The sequence below is a fragment of the Pteropus vampyrus genome, unplaced genomic scaffold (assembly GCF_000151845.1).
Source record: "Pteropus vampyrus isolate Shadow unplaced genomic scaffold, Pvam_2.0 Scaffold181, whole genome shotgun sequence".
In the NCBI taxonomy this organism is placed as follows: domain Eukaryota; kingdom Metazoa; phylum Chordata; class Mammalia; order Chiroptera; family Pteropodidae; genus Pteropus; species Pteropus vampyrus.
Window position 1 is genome coordinate 2711092 of NW_011888962.1, and position 15798 is coordinate 2726889.

A 15798-nucleotide genomic window follows, 5' to 3' on the forward strand; every position below is an offset into this window, starting at 1 on the left:
AAGAATGAAATTTTGTCATTTGCGACAACATGGATAGACCCAAAAGATATGTTAAGTGAAATAAGTGAGAGAAAAACAAATACCGTACAATTTCTTTTATATGTGGAATCTAAAAATAAATGAAAAAACAAAACAGAAACAGATTCATAGATACACAGAACTGATGGTTGCCAGAGGGGAAGCGGTGGGAGGATGTGTGAAAAAGGTGAAGAGGAATAAGAGGTACAAACTTCCAGTTATAAAATAAGTCACAGGGATGTAATATGCAGCAATCCTCATCCTTTTTGGCACCAGGCACTGGTGTTCCTATGAGAATCTAATGACTGATGATCTGAGGTGGGTGAGGCTGTGATGCTAGTGCTGGGGAGAGGCTGCAAATACAGATGAAGCTTCGCTCATCCGCTGATGTATATAACACAGAGGAAAGGTCAACAATATCTTAACTTTGTATGGTGATAGATGATTACTAAACAGTGTAGTAATTGCATCATGAGGTATATAAATGTTGAATCACTATGCTGTACACCTGAAACTAATGTAATATTGTATGTCAACTGTAATTCAATTTAAAAAATTGATTTGTAAATAGAAATATACTCTTCAAACACAAAAAAGTATGAAAAGTTAAACCAAGCACTTATCTATTCATTCATTGTACCTTGTCATTTATTTTACTGTATACTCTGCATAATACAACATAAAATGCAGTCTTTATTTGTTCAAGTACATGACAAGTTTTAACTTTATGCCTCAGTGTTAACTTACAATAAAATTTTCAAGTTATATCTTAATTTTATTTTTATATTGTCATCTTAAAATATATCTTACACCTGTCCAATTAATGAGGGACACCTGGAAAAATATGGATCTTATACATAGCAGGCTTAAAAAAAATCATTCCTATAAAACCATGCTAAACAATCATTTAAAAAGAAATACTAAAAAAGTTTAAAAGGTAGTGGTAATGAATGTTTATATTTAAATAGAAGACAGTGCTCGCTTCGGCAGCAGATATACTAAATGAAAGACAAAGTATTTACAGTTCATCCTACTATGTTAGGGGTGATTTGCTTTTAGAAATCTAAACTATTTAATAAAAATTAGTGTTCATTACAATGTTTTTCCTAAATTTAATATCAACACAAAATTAAACCTGTGTATTAATTTTGTAATTTAAAACATGGACATACCTGCCATCCATTCGATGAAGAGATTATAATTGCTCTTCTCACATGTGGCTCCCAACATCCTAATGATATTTGGATGATTCAGATGGCTCATCATTCTTATCTCTTCTCTTAATGCTTCCACTACTTCTTCTTGCTCAGATGATGTATTTCTGACATACGTCACCTGTTTCAATAAACGTATTACAAAGTTTTGCTTTCTAATGAGTTTCTATTTACAGTTTTTACTAACAATCTGATCTAAAATGGACAAATCCAAATGAATACATATTAATAGCAGATGGCATTTATGCTCATGCATGCAATGTAAATATATTTTAAAAACCTATTCAAAGTCATTTATATAAGATTCTAGCTTAAGAAGCAGTGAAATATCAGGAAAATGACAAAAAAATTGGGACATAGTCAATCCTCCAAAACTGTCTGAAAACAGAGTAAAAAAGAGAGAAAAGCCCAATCATGGGAGAAGAACCAACGTGATTTAAAAATGAAAGCTTTATAATTTTCATATCTTGATGAGCATGTTCATTATAAAAAACCATAGAAATTCCAAGGTGACATTGCATTAGAAGAGTATGAAACGATACCTCTACTAACTATAAAAAGCACAAAAAACAAAACAACCTGTATAAAGCCCATCTTGATGTCGCATTTTATAATAATCATGCTTCAGCTTTTAAATAGAATTCATGTTTTTGGTGCTTTGGTAACATCTACTTTGAAATTTAGGTTTCTGAAAACTTAAAGTACATATACACAGGGACATATCCTTTATTCTTTTTATTTGCTTGTTTCATTTTTATAATTTTAATTATTTATATGCTTACTAGATATTTACCTGTTTAACAGCCATTAAAGTTCCAGTTCCCACATCTTGAGCCTGGTAACAAGAAGAAAATGCTCCAAGACCTATCTGCTGACCTTTCAGCCATTCAGTGTCTTCTCTGTAAGGTTGTTTTGCTTTGGTATGTCCTGGCAGAGTCTCTGGTGTCTACATATTAAATGAAAGCAATCTTTTTACTGTTACGTTAAAAGAGTAAGAGTTTGTGAAATTAGCCTGGCAAAGTATTATTCTTGTTCAGTCTGGCTTCTCAAACCACCTCTAAACTTGACTTATGAATGAAGGTACAGTGTTGGTGACCAATGTCAAATGCAAAAGTGATTATTATAGTATCAACCAGAAACATCTTTGAAATAAGCAAGGGGTATCTGTGTTCAAATGTTACAAACTTTGTATAATTCTATGTGAAAAACTTGCTTTTCTAACAAGTAACTCATGTTAAAAGCAGCATTGCTGAATTAAATTTATTTTAGCATGGTCCAAGGAAACTCTGGAACCTTAGACTCTATACTTACATCCTGTTGAATAATGATGATATCTTCTCCATTTTCAACCTGTAGTTGAGGAACTATGGGGAGGGCATCCTGAGATGCTGACATTGCCATGGCAATTGCTAACGCTTCTTCTTCTTCAGCTTCCATCTTTTCTTTGCACTTTTGATTATGATTCACATCATCTTTGTAGGTATCATCATTTTCATCCTTTTCAGGAGAGAGGACAGCAACTTCTGACTTAAAAGTGACTGTTGTGTCATTTGAGGGCATAGACGCTTCAAGAAGGTCCTCAATACTAGAGTTGAGTTCTGTATTGACATCTAATCTGCATTTCTCCTCCACTGGGGTGAACACTGTCTCGTCACTAGGTATCACAGCATTACTACTGTTGCTGCTACTGCCAAAGCTGTCATCACATTTGGAAGTACTGTTTAAATCAAGTGTCATGCTATTTTTTGAGTCATCTCCCTGTTTACTTGTATTACCTGGGGTAGGTCGAGATGGCTTTGGCCTGTGTATATTACTGGAGGGCAGGGGTCTTGACTGAGTAAAGACTGGGGAAAGTTTATCTGAGTCTTTGTTTTCAGAACAGTTTCTCTGGAACTGTAGAGAAAACTTGCGCTGTGTTTGAGGAGATGCAGAAGGTATTTTGCAGGGAATGAATCCCTGAGGTCTATGCTTAGAGACATCTGTTGTGGTGCCAGCTGGTACAGCTGGGGCAGATGAAGAAGGGGTTGACAAGGCTGGGAACATTAATTGGGAATGATGAGATAAAAGAGATGAGTTCAAACACTGACTGTGGGGTCTGCCTTTTGTCTGAACCATTGGCTTTGGTTGCTCCATCGTTGCTGTTGAACTAGGAAGTCCTACCGAAATGCTGGCCAGTCTGTCAGAAATGTCCTCCGAACTGGCACTCAATTTTGTAGCACACGATCTTTTTCCAGTTTTCTCTAAATGGTCTGTGCACCCAAGGGAACTATTCTCTGTGGTTTCTGGATAGCTGTTAAGGACAGATGCCTGCAAAAAGCTGTCATGTCGACCATCCAAAGTGTCTTCTATGCCCAGCTGGATGGCCTCAGCGATTTCCACCTCATCTGCAATAGCCATCAAACGACGACGCATCCTGGTAAAATGAGTGGAACTGGACACATTCAGCATTTCTAACAGTTTTGAAAATACGTGGGGTACGGCAGTAACCATTCTTGCAGAACTCAAATATATCCTTCGGGAGAGTTTACCAACCATCGAGTGGGAATTATCAATGGACTGCAAAGCAAAGGTTAAGAGGGACAGCAGCTTCTTATACCTGAAAGAAAAAGAACACATTCAATTACTAGACAAGTTAAAATTGTTGCAAAATATATACAAATAAAAAGATGGTTTTAATTTAAAGCTTGTACATTTTGAGAAAAAAATATATAACTACTTCAGTACAAAGGTCTATAAATTTCTAACTAGCTTAGACTTCAGGTTTATATTAACCAAATAGTAAGGTATTAGAAACCTACATATATGCTGTAATTTCTGAGTCTTTCTTGGGATATGGAATGGGTTGCTAGGCAGAGGAAAGTAATATATTTTCAGAAGAAAACTTACCTGACTTCAACAGGCTCAGCTTGTGAAACATCTGTACTGACAATATGAGGGTAAAATTCAGCAGGAAATTCCAACAGCAGTCTATCTATAAGACAAAGGCGGCCCAGGAGTTCTTGCCAGTTGTTTGATTCAGTTTGGTTTCCAAGAATACAATTTAAGACATAATCAACACCACCAATACCAATGGATCCTACAAAAAGTAAAGTGAAAGTAAATAACTGAAAAACAGTGGTATTAAAATCTAAAACGAAACATGATCAGATGGCATAAGGCCAACAAAAACACTGAATTATATCAATTTTAAGAATTTCAGATTCATATTCTATTTCTAATGTTACAGCTAACTGAATCAATTTACAAAATTACTTTGAAATCCTGTAACTTCCCTATAAGAGATTATGAGATTAGACAGTCTGCTAAGGAAAATGATGAAACATGCTAGGTTGATTTTAAGTAAAAAGTTATTACCAGCTTTTAGTATTTCTCTGCCAACTGCCAACTCTCCTGCTTGACCTTTGCATAATTCCAACAGTGTTGATATAGACAGCTGACTTGTACGACTAAAAGTGAAAGAAAGCAATGTCAGACTTGAATCTTGGATAAAATATACATTAAAAAAAGGGTAATAATGTAATGCCTTGGGAAAAAAATGTTTTCAGGAGTGTCTGCTGATCCACCACTGAAATCGCATTAACAGTGTCACTATAAATAATAATATTATTAGATCTAATTTCATAAATTTTACCTTATTTTCTATGTTAAGCATAGAATCTACACTTCTGGCTCTTAGATAGCAAGTATTGATTTAAATATCAAACCAGATAAGATAAAAGGCCTATTTTCATTATCTTGTTATAATAAAAAAAGAACACTCATTTTGATTTCTGAATTTGCACTAAGAATCTTCTCTTGAATTAAAAACAAAATCTTCTTATTCCAAACCATTATATCCTCTTATATATCCAAAGAGAGTTTCAAATATCAAAATATCTCTTTTTAATTAAGTATTATGATGTTCAGGCAACCAGGTAAACGACATAACTTTAGAATTTCAGAAAGTGGACAAAAACATTGAAGTTCTCAGAAAAATACCTATTCCAATATTGAAAAATGACAGGATTTTTCTATGCATTTTGCAAATTGTTAATTTGCCTAATTTTTTTCAGATATTACAGTATTCTCTATAAGCAATAAGAAAATCTCTTAATATTTTCAATGTGTAGGCTTGTGCAGAGAAAACAGTGGAGGCAAAAAAACAGACTTCATGGGATGAGAAACAAGTCAAAGCTAAGTACCTAAGTTTTGAGACCTTCTATGAATTACATCATGTGACTTAGGGAGAAAGACAAAGGCTGGACTGAGAAAGCTCTAAATGGGTGTAATGGCAGAGGCAAAATGAGGGCTATTCAGTGCTTCTTACTGATGAGATGAGAACTACCAAACAACTGTTTACTGTAGCTATGCTTATTTAATTAAAAGTGATCTTTTCCTCCCATTTTATGGAAAGGGAAAATTAAAAGAACTAGTGGTTTAATAAAAGCATACCTTATGCTCATTTTCACTTTTCTACCTCATATTTTTACTCCTCCAGTTAGGGTTATTCTTATTCCCTACAGATTTTTAAGGATATTGAAGGGATATATGGAATTTTTTTAGGGGAGGGTGTTGTATTTTGATATAGACTATCATTAAAGAAAAATTCCATTACACTGAAAATAATGAATTGGGTTTGTTTTTTTTTTGGTTCTGATAATAAAGCAAAGCAGGTATGCTTTTATTGGTTCCTATCCTGTGTAACTCATTCTTTAAAATGAGGGGTGTGTGTGTGTATACATATATATATCAGCTACTGTTCTCATCAACTGGACTTCATATTAAGAATATTACTTTAAAATAAAAGGGAATCAATCACAGTATAATAATGTGGAGGTCCATGCAGTTTGTTAGCCCAGTTTTACTTGCCATTAACACTTCTCCCTAATCCTTAAGAGCTTTATGTGTTATATTTTAATTTCAAATCTCACTTAGAAAATAATGTTCAAAGCCTCATTTAATAAATATATATCAAGTACTCACTAGGTGCTAAAGAAGGTTTGAAGCAGATCATTGGTAAAGCCTTACCTATTGGCATCTGCGCACTTGACTAGGATGGTATCTACAACTGGCCGGAGAAGTCTCTGCAGTTTGATTCTTTCTGCCAAACTATGGCAAGGAGTATATACTAGCATGGCTCTCAACGTTTTCTGCAGGGGGAATAAAACTGAAGGTTGGTTTAATTACATTTAAAAAGCATCAGAAACAATAAGCTCAATCTGAGACAATTTGAGAAACAAAAATAATGATAAGAATAGATTGTAACCCATAAGTAAGAATCTGTGATACAAATAAATAATTGAATAAATAAATAGATGGGGAAGAAAGGAACTCTGAACTATGTCTGCCATTTTTGAAAGTCTGAATTAGTTTCAAAACGAAAAGTTTAAAAAACTATTTTAAAAAGAAAATGAGAACAGGAGCCAACTTGATAGAGCTCCCTAAGACCAAAGCTGGAATAATTTGAGCAACAAAATAAGTGATGACAGATAATAGTGGATTAGGACTCACAAAATAAAATAAATATCCATGAGTCTATATTGATATAAATAAAAAACTGAATGAACACATAAATTGGTAGAAGAGACAGCTCTTCTTTACAGAATTCCAACTAATTAATGTAGAAGGAATGAAGGAAATAGAAAATCACCATTAGAACACCACAGTAATAACTGCTGTAGTCAAGACAACTGACAAATGCTAAAATCAGTGGCAAAATTTTGAAGAGAAATGGGATAGCTGTATAGTCTCAAAGTATCTCCCCATGACATTTATAATAGTAATTTTACAGCAAGAAACCCAGATTTCACCTTAAGTGATAAAGGTAGCATCACCAGTAGTAAGACACATTGATATATACTCCCTGACAGGATGCACTGAGAAGGGAATATCACCTTTGGTATCCTTGCAAAAAATGCATAAACTCAATCTAATCATGAGAAAATATCAGATAAACCCCAAGTCAGGGACAGTCTTCAAAATAACTGGTTGGTACACTTCAAAAGTGTCAAAGTCTATGATACACAAGGAAAGATTGAGGAATTATCACAGTGGACATGATAGCTAAATGCAGTGTGAGATCCTGGATTGGACCCTAAAACAGAAAACTGGTGAAATCTGAATAAAGCCTGCAGTTTAGGTGTAAAGGACATTATTGGGACAATTGGGGATATTTGAATATCCCCAATTACAGTACATAACAGTATTGTTATTAATGCTAAATTTCTCATGTCTGCTGATTGCACTGTGGTTATACAGAAGAAAGTATTTTTTCTTAAGAGATACCTCCTAAACTATCTGAGGTGAAGTACCATGATGCCTACAATAACTCTCAAATGGTTCAGCAAAAAATTGTATATGGGGAGGGAAGGGAAAAAAGAAAGGGCAAGAGGGAAGGGAAAGTTCTAATAGTAGGAATGATTTCTGCTTCTACTGTACCTATAACACTAAATAACTATAGAGGACTCAGAATATAGTTTCATTCACAGAGTCTCTGCAATATAAGAGCTCATAAACTTGGGAAACCATCTGAACTTAAGAAGAAACAATCAGACAGTAGGGCAGTATATTGAGCAGTCAAGTAATGTCTGAAGGTTTATGATAGAAATAGTAAGAGGAGGTAAAAAGTTGAGCCAAGAACTTTGCTCTTTGTTCTACAATATGCTGATATTTATACTATTCTGTAGTATGTTGGTCCCTCAAGATGCTACATGAAAAAAACAGATCATGTTAAGATAAATTTGAGAAATAGTGCATCCTACCCTTTGATCTTAGATTCCCAATATATATTAGCTTATTGAAGGTTCCTAGAAGCCTTTCAGTGAACAGACCCATTTAACCTCATGTAATTTAGTATTCATCAATTTTAAGAGAGCACAGAACTCTTCTTCAGGGGACTTTTCAAAATCCTGCCAAACTTCCACAGAGTATGCTTTAGGAAATGCTGAAGCAACAGTAACCTCTAACAGGTTCTTACTGGGGAATAATCAAAGTAGTGTTTCAGGAATAATGGTGGCTAATACACAGTCAATGCTTTTACATTGTGCTAGATATTCTGGCTAGAGGTTTCTAATTCAAACCTAAGAGATAAACATTTTCACTATTTTATAGGTAAGAAAGCTAAAGTTTAAGTTTTCTAAGGTCACTCTTCTAGCAAATAAGAGAACCTGAATTTGAATCAAAGTCTCTATAATTTTGACTATATGTCCAGATTGACTGTGCTAGTTCCAATTTAACTAGCAGATTATTCAGGTATCACAGTTTGGACCATAAATTATGAGGTCACTAAATTCTGACTCCGTGTTCATATGCTATACAATGTCTCAAAAAGAAGATTCATTAGGCATAGTTGTTATAGATTAGAAAAAGATCAAAAGTGAAAGCAGAGAAATTAATGAGTTTTAAAACCAGACTAGATAAGAATTATTCTAAAGCAGTAGTTCTGAATTAGGGCGATTTGGACCCTCAGGGGACACTGAGCAACGTCTAGAGACATTCTTGGTTGTCATGACCGGGGGTAGGAGAAGGGGCTACAACTGGTGGTATCTAATGGGTAGAGGCCAAGGAGGCTGCTAAACATCCTACAGTGCATAAGACAGCACTCCTGCCCCCAATGAATAATTTTCTGGCTCAATAATGCTGAGGTTGAGAAACCCTGTTCTGAAGATTACAAACACAGACACTCCTCTCCCTCTTTTTCTTTTACACATACTCTGGATGAAGAAAGTCAAATTAACTTCTAAAATTACAAACAGAACAGCCTCCTCATCACTCCATCCCACTCATGAATGACAACTTCTAACAGGTTAAACTAGAAAAACAATTCAGTAGTAATCTATGTCATTGAACTCTTTCTTCTGTGAAAACACTCCTGAATTTCCATACATCATTTATTAAAAACCAGTTCTCATTAATGCCTACTAATAGCAAATTTTTAAAAAAATCAGAGGAACTTTGATCACTTTGCTATTCTATGAAGTATTTTTAATTTGGTCATGTGTAAGGCAAGGAAATATAAAAATATGAACAGCAAGATACTGCTACTTTAGAGGAGAAAAGTAAATTGTATAAAGAAACTTGAACAGATTAAAATAAGTAAAATCCAAATGAAGAGAGTAAATGGAAAGTTGCAATTTCCTGGGATTATGAACTAAAAACAAAATTTGGATTTTACAAAATCAGGTAAAGTAGTTTTACTGGATCGTAAAAATGATATCTATAAACTACCAAAAACAAATCCATAAAGCTATGGTTACAGAATAAAGCTACTTACTAAAGCAGCAACGTACACTTTGTAGACAGGGTCAGCACAGACCATTGACAAAACGTTGCAGCACGCCTCAACCACATTTCCTGAGATACTGGTCTGGGAAGACCCACTGGCAGCTCCGGCACTCGGGCTGTTTCCACCATTGCTCCCGGAATTTCCAGTGCTCTCCCCATTTGCCAATAGCAGAGCCCCACTAACATCGTGGGAAAGACGTCTGAGAGCCATCTCTCTTACATTCCAGTTTCTAGAAAATAAGCAGCCAACGAGTTCCATTCCAAATACCTATAATCAAACAACCACAATGAATTCACTGTGAAGAAAAATGAATGAACCTTAAGTATTTTGAATTAAGCATGATTTTTTTATTACTAAAAAATTGGACATTTCTTAAACTTTCCCTATACTACACATTTCAAATATGTCCAGCTACTTAAAAAATCACAAAAAGGAATTTTATACTCAAGTTTAACTAGTAATTATCAAAAAGTCCCTAACATTTATTAACTCAAGTAAAATTAAGAGTAAACTCCATTAAGTAATTAGATGGATATATATGTATATACATACTTATTCTGTACTCCTATGCTTACCAGAAAAACAACAAATCAGTGAAGAACCCCAGCTTTGTATTTGTATTAAGGCAGTTTACAAAGAAAAACGTGAAACAAGATAAAAAAAAAAAAAAAGCCAAATCAAGAAAGGCACTGGAGTAAAGTATTTCTTCTATAGATGATAATGGTAAGTCAAAGGCTTTTACTTGATTTTTGTCTTGTACAAAATGGTTAAAACTATAATTAATGAAGTGGAAAATCAAAAGATTAAAGAAAAAAATTCTTGTGTTCAAATCAGCCAAAGATAATGATATACCTCTAATTAAAGCTCAGGCTTGCAAAGAAAGAAAAGGGTACATGGTCTTGACATTATGGGCCAATTAGCTAAAAGTAAACTTAATACTTAAGATAACTTATCCTATGAAAAATTTCTAAATACTAGAGATGAATAAACACAATTTTTGGGAAAACGAATCATGACATTTATATGTGTTTTGTTATAAAGTGATAGTAAAGGGGAATAAATCAACTAGAATATAGTGAACTTATTATATATACTTATTTCTGTACTCCTGTTAAATAGCATACCATTAAGTCTTAATTCTCTTATATGATATTCTTAATAAAAAAAAAACAAGGAATATATAGACTAGCCCAACCTAAAGCTTAAGTAAAAACAAAATCTAGACTACTGCCTTGAACGAACGGCATCTAACAGCTCAGTCTCAACTTGAGAGTTCTCTTGAAGACTCATGAAGGAGCAGGTGAGGGCTGTGTTAAATACCATTAATGAACTAGATAAAATGAATAAGATATACTTATTAATTTTGCAAATTTATTAGATTCATAATAGGTTGCTAACATGCTAAGGGAATTCAAAAGCTTCAGGATACAAAAAAAAAAGAAACAAATCCTAATGATAAACAAGCTTAATGAATTAGTGTATCTGTTTACAAAGTTAAAATTATTAAACAGAATTTAACAGATTATCAAAAATATTTTACTCTCCCCCTTCTGTCTACTGAAGACACTGTCTGGTTTTGGATTCTATTTTTTAAAACATAATGGACTAAGCGTATAATAACAAAGAAAATTATTAGAAACCAACTAACCAACTGAAATTCTAATTTACTGAGGATGGAAAAGCATTAATCAGAAGAGAAGGTAAACAATGGAAAATGTCCTTACAAATAAAAATGACTAAGATAAGGTAAATACCATATATTTTCCACTTATATTCCACATATTCATCCACTTAGCAATTATTAAGCACTTATTACACATCATGAGGACACGGAAAGGAGAAACTGAGTTTAAATGGCGATGAATAAGAAAAATGACAAGTTCTTAGCAGGAATAGCATTAAAAATTGGAACAAGTTAGCAATGAAGAAGAGTTCTAGCGTCTACCTTTGTATAACATTTTGTTAGTTCAGAAAGATTTTTCTAGAGATGGGCGGTGAAACTACAAAGAATTTCTGAAGTTTAAGCTTGTAATAAGCAGTATAGCATTAACATCAAAGGTAAAATTAAATTTTTCAATGGAATAAGAATTATGATAGAGGCAAAGCAAAAGTACTTTCTTAAATTATAGACAACTGGGAGACAACTACATTAATTGGTCTATAAATATTTCAGAAATGAAGAACAAGAACTCCTTACCTGAATCCATGGCTCAGCTAAATCTTTATAAGCAGGAGGAATCTGCTGAGTTCCATAATGAGTAAGGTTAAAATTGTTCTCCTGATTCCTTCGTTGTGGTCCAGCCAGAGGTGGCTGCTGTATGGTTTGCTGCTGTGCAGCTCGCAGAGAAGAAGGGGAATCCACAGGGCTTGACAGCTCGTGACTAAATGAAAAATCAACAAAGCTTGCTAAAAATAACAGATTTAAATAACACTGAGAATATTTTTATTTTTTATTAAACATATCCAACTCATTAATTCAAAACTATTACCTGTAGAAATCATGTGACCTCCACTTAGATCTACAAAGGGGACATATTAAAGGTTCTTTATTTCTTCTACATTCTTCTGCCCCTGAAAAATTAAAGAAAAAAACATTATTGTATGTAATAATCGTTCATAATGGCTAGGATTGGATTTATATAGAGAAACCTCAAAAAATAAGCTGAAGATATTTACCTGAAAGCAGGCAAACACAGCAGGTTAAATTATTCTGATGTTCGTAACTTTTGTAAATGCTATTTTTTAGTTATAATGTACTTTGCTTTCTAGTTTTTCAAATCATCTGTCCACTTGATTACCTGGTAATGTTATTCCAAACCTTGTTTTGATGTTACCTTTTCTGTAATGCTTACACAGGCCTTTTTCCACTTCCTTCTCTCCCTGTACACCTTCCAGATCAGAGTGTTTCTAATACTGTACCTTCTTTCATTACCATATGCATCATACTCTATTATTATAGTTCTTTGTTAACATAGCTTATCTCATAACAGATCCTAAACTCTAATTTGTTGAAAACTTCATATAAGGCCTAGAATCCTTTTCTTCTCTCACCAATCTCTTCTAAAACATGTTAAAATCCTAAATAATACACAGCTGACCCTTGAGCAATACAGGTGTTAGGGGTGCTGACACCCTTCCCCACCCCATAGTCAAAAACTCATGTATAACTTTTGACTCCCCCAAACACTTAGTTACTGATAGCCTACTGTTGACCAGAAGGCTATCAGTAATTATATACAGTTGATTAACACATATTTTGTATGTTTTATGTATTACATACTGTATTCTGATAATAAACTAGAGAAAAGAAAATGTTAATCATTAAGAGAAAATACATTTGCAATATTAATTGAAAATAATCCACATTTAAGTGACCTGAGCAATTCAAACCTGTGTTGTTCAGGGTCAACTATAGTTAGCTTATATAATAACCATGTTGAGTAAGCATAGAGAGAAAAAGAGCCACATACAAATAGACATGCAGTGGTGGTGCAGCTTGTTCCTGCAGCCATCTTCACACACTGTAAGACTTTCTTCATCAAGCATGCCCAACAAGCAAATAGGACACATCTGTTCCTCTTCATCTTTTATACTAGAAGGAGAAATGAAAGCATTAACAAAATGAAAATATAATAGGATTAATATGTATGAGAATGTTCAATTTGAATGCAGTATTTAGTGTAATAAAAAAAAAATTATCAACCAAATGAATAGCAAAAGGTTGTTAAAAAAATGGTATACCAGACACTATGAAGCCTTTAAAAATGATCAAAGAGATCCATAAATAATAAGAAAGAAAATTATCTACGGTATACTATATGGTGAAAACAGCAGATAACAATAAAATTCTAACTTATATAGAGTGATTCCATTTATGGCAAAATTACAACTTTATTGTGTCTATTTGAATTATATTGTATATATTAATATTCCTGATTACAGACTGCTTTGAAAAGTCAGTAAGAAAAATACTAATAATTTAGTAGCAAAATAGGCAGAAGATAAAAATGCAACTGAAATATAAATACCAATAGCCAATAAACTTGAAAACAGTACAAAATGCATATTAAAATTAATGAAGCCATTTTGTCTTTTTTTTCTGATAGTCTGATAGACAAAAATGAAATAGGCTGATAACATCTGGCCCTGATAACGGCATAGGAAAACAAGTTATCATACATACTGCTGGAGGGAGTAAAAACAAATTTTTGGAAAAGAATTTGCTACTATTTCTTAAAATACTAAATGTACATACTCAGACTGGAGAGAGGGGTTTTGTTTTCTATTTTACAAATATTTGTTTGAACCTTCATGATGTGATAAGCAGCTTTTAAAATCAATAATAATATTTCCATTGCAACATAAAGTCAAGGCTCTGGGATCTTTAAGTTGCCCAAGATCATAAAATCAGTTTATGGTAGATCTATCATTAGGCTTTAATTTGAGAAGACTATTCCATAACCTATCTACCCCTACAAATTCCAGAGTCTCTACTAGCTCAGGCTTTCCCCAGGACCCAATATTATACTTCCATTATCTTAAGCTATAATTCCTGAGGAACAGGTTTGAGTGACTGAGAGCAAAATAGCAGTTCTGCAAAATTTCCTGAAAGCTACAAATAGTTTAGCAAAGTCACAATGCGTGATTCCCGAGATGAAGGCACACTGCTGATTCTTTCCTTCTTAATTATCTGCCCCACCTTTTTAACTCTTTTCATAATTATTTAACTATGTGGAATGGGGAAAAGCTATCAAAATATGCACGTATTAATGATAAAAATTACCAGGAACATTACAGAAATGATTTATACAACAATCTACAATAAAAATATTAATGGCAAACATGATCCAAGGTCAGCTAACTTTTCAAATAATTACACCAAAATTACACTAAAAGCTCCACAATTTAGCCAAATTGTAAGTGCAACTTATTACTTAAATGCCTTTCCGACATAAAAATTCCGTTCTGGGATATTTTCTGTCCATCTTTTTTCCAAGTACATATTTTATAAACATCATTCAGATCGTTTATCTATATACATGTACATATTCTTAAAATTTTTTATAAAAAATTCACTTGTTAAAGTCTTCATAATTTTTAATAGCAGTATAATATTCCACTGACTAAACAGATCCTAACTATTTAAGCATCCGCTTATTGTTGAATATTCGAATTATTTCCATATTTTCACATTTTAAGAAACCATTTGAAACAACTTTGTGCCCACTTTTTTGATATTTCAGATTTTCTTTTTATCACAGTTTTTCCAGAATTAAAATCATTTGAGTATAATATTGGGTCCTGGGGAAAGCCTGAGCTAGTAGAGAGCAGGGATCACCAAACAACAAAGGGATCAAATTGCACGTGGCCCACTTCTGTAAATAAAATTTTACTGAAATACAGTCATGCCCATTAATTAACATATCATCTATGGCTACTTCAGCTACAAGGGTAGAACTGAGTAGTTATGACAGAGACCCATTGGCCCTCAAAGCCCAAAGTATTTAGAGTGTAAAAAAGTCCCCTGGAATAACACAATCTATTAATAACCATCACAGTTTTTACTCATTCCAATATTTATGCACCTATAATACCTTTTCTATATAAAAACTGGGTTCATGCATAACGTATAGCATCATAACCTGGATTTTCTTTCACGCCATTCAACATTCTTCAAAAGTATAATTTTAATGGCTGCACAATATGGGCATACTTTAACCATTCACTTGCTGGATATTTAAGTTGTTCAAAATATTTCACCATAATACTGCAAGAAACAGCCATATACGTAAGTTTTGTGCATTTCTCGGATTAAAATTTTCTTAAAAAAAAAAGTACATTTACTGGATCAATGAATATAAACATTTTAAAAAGCCACTTTGTTTTTCCAGAAAGGCTATACCACATACAATGAGGCATATCCTTACAATAACTCAATTGGCTCATTACAAGTCTCCACTAATTCTGTAAAATCTGGTATCTTTTTTTTTTAAATGAGCATTTCTGTAGTTATTAGGTTGCCTGGACAATTTTCATGTCTGTTAAGCCCTTGAAATTCTTCTTTTGTGCATATTCTCTTTATGTTCTTTGCCCATTCATGTATTAGAACCCTAAGTTCCTGTTTGCAGCTTTTATTTTTTTGGTAAGGTTTTGTTAATTATTTCTTGTAAGTATATTCAATTTGTTCCCATTCTGTTTTTTTAATGTTTCTTATATACCATTTAAAATTAATACAATGCAACCAGATATCTAGATAAATTCTTTTTGAGATTACATGAAAAATATTAACCTACTTACTTACAA

General features: G+C 33.2%; 1 protein-coding gene across 3 annotated transcripts in view; it reads right to left on the reverse strand.

Annotated features, from left to right (window-relative positions):
* Positions 1 to 15798, reverse strand: part of MAP3K1 (mitogen-activated protein kinase kinase kinase 1) — a 74658-nt gene that overhangs the window by 11046 nt on the left and 47814 nt on the right. For all 3 annotated transcript variants that reach the window (XM_011371048.2, XM_023537199.1, XM_023537198.1), the window contains exons 7-16: positions 12966 to 13087; positions 11985 to 12066; positions 11693 to 11876; positions 9484 to 9762; positions 6240 to 6361; positions 4587 to 4678; positions 4119 to 4308; positions 2544 to 3828; positions 2026 to 2178; positions 1191 to 1353 (exon numbers count right to left, since the gene is read on the reverse strand). In XM_011371048.2, the coding sequence (XP_011369350.1) occupies positions 1191 to 1353; positions 2026 to 2178; positions 2544 to 3828; positions 4119 to 4308; positions 4587 to 4678; positions 6240 to 6361; positions 9484 to 9762; positions 11693 to 11876; positions 11985 to 12066; positions 12966 to 13087 (2672 nt within the window). The remainder of the gene's footprint in view (positions 1 to 1190; positions 1354 to 2025; positions 2179 to 2543; positions 3829 to 4118; positions 4309 to 4586; positions 4679 to 6239; positions 6362 to 9483; positions 9763 to 11692; positions 11877 to 11984; positions 12067 to 12965; positions 13088 to 15798) is intronic.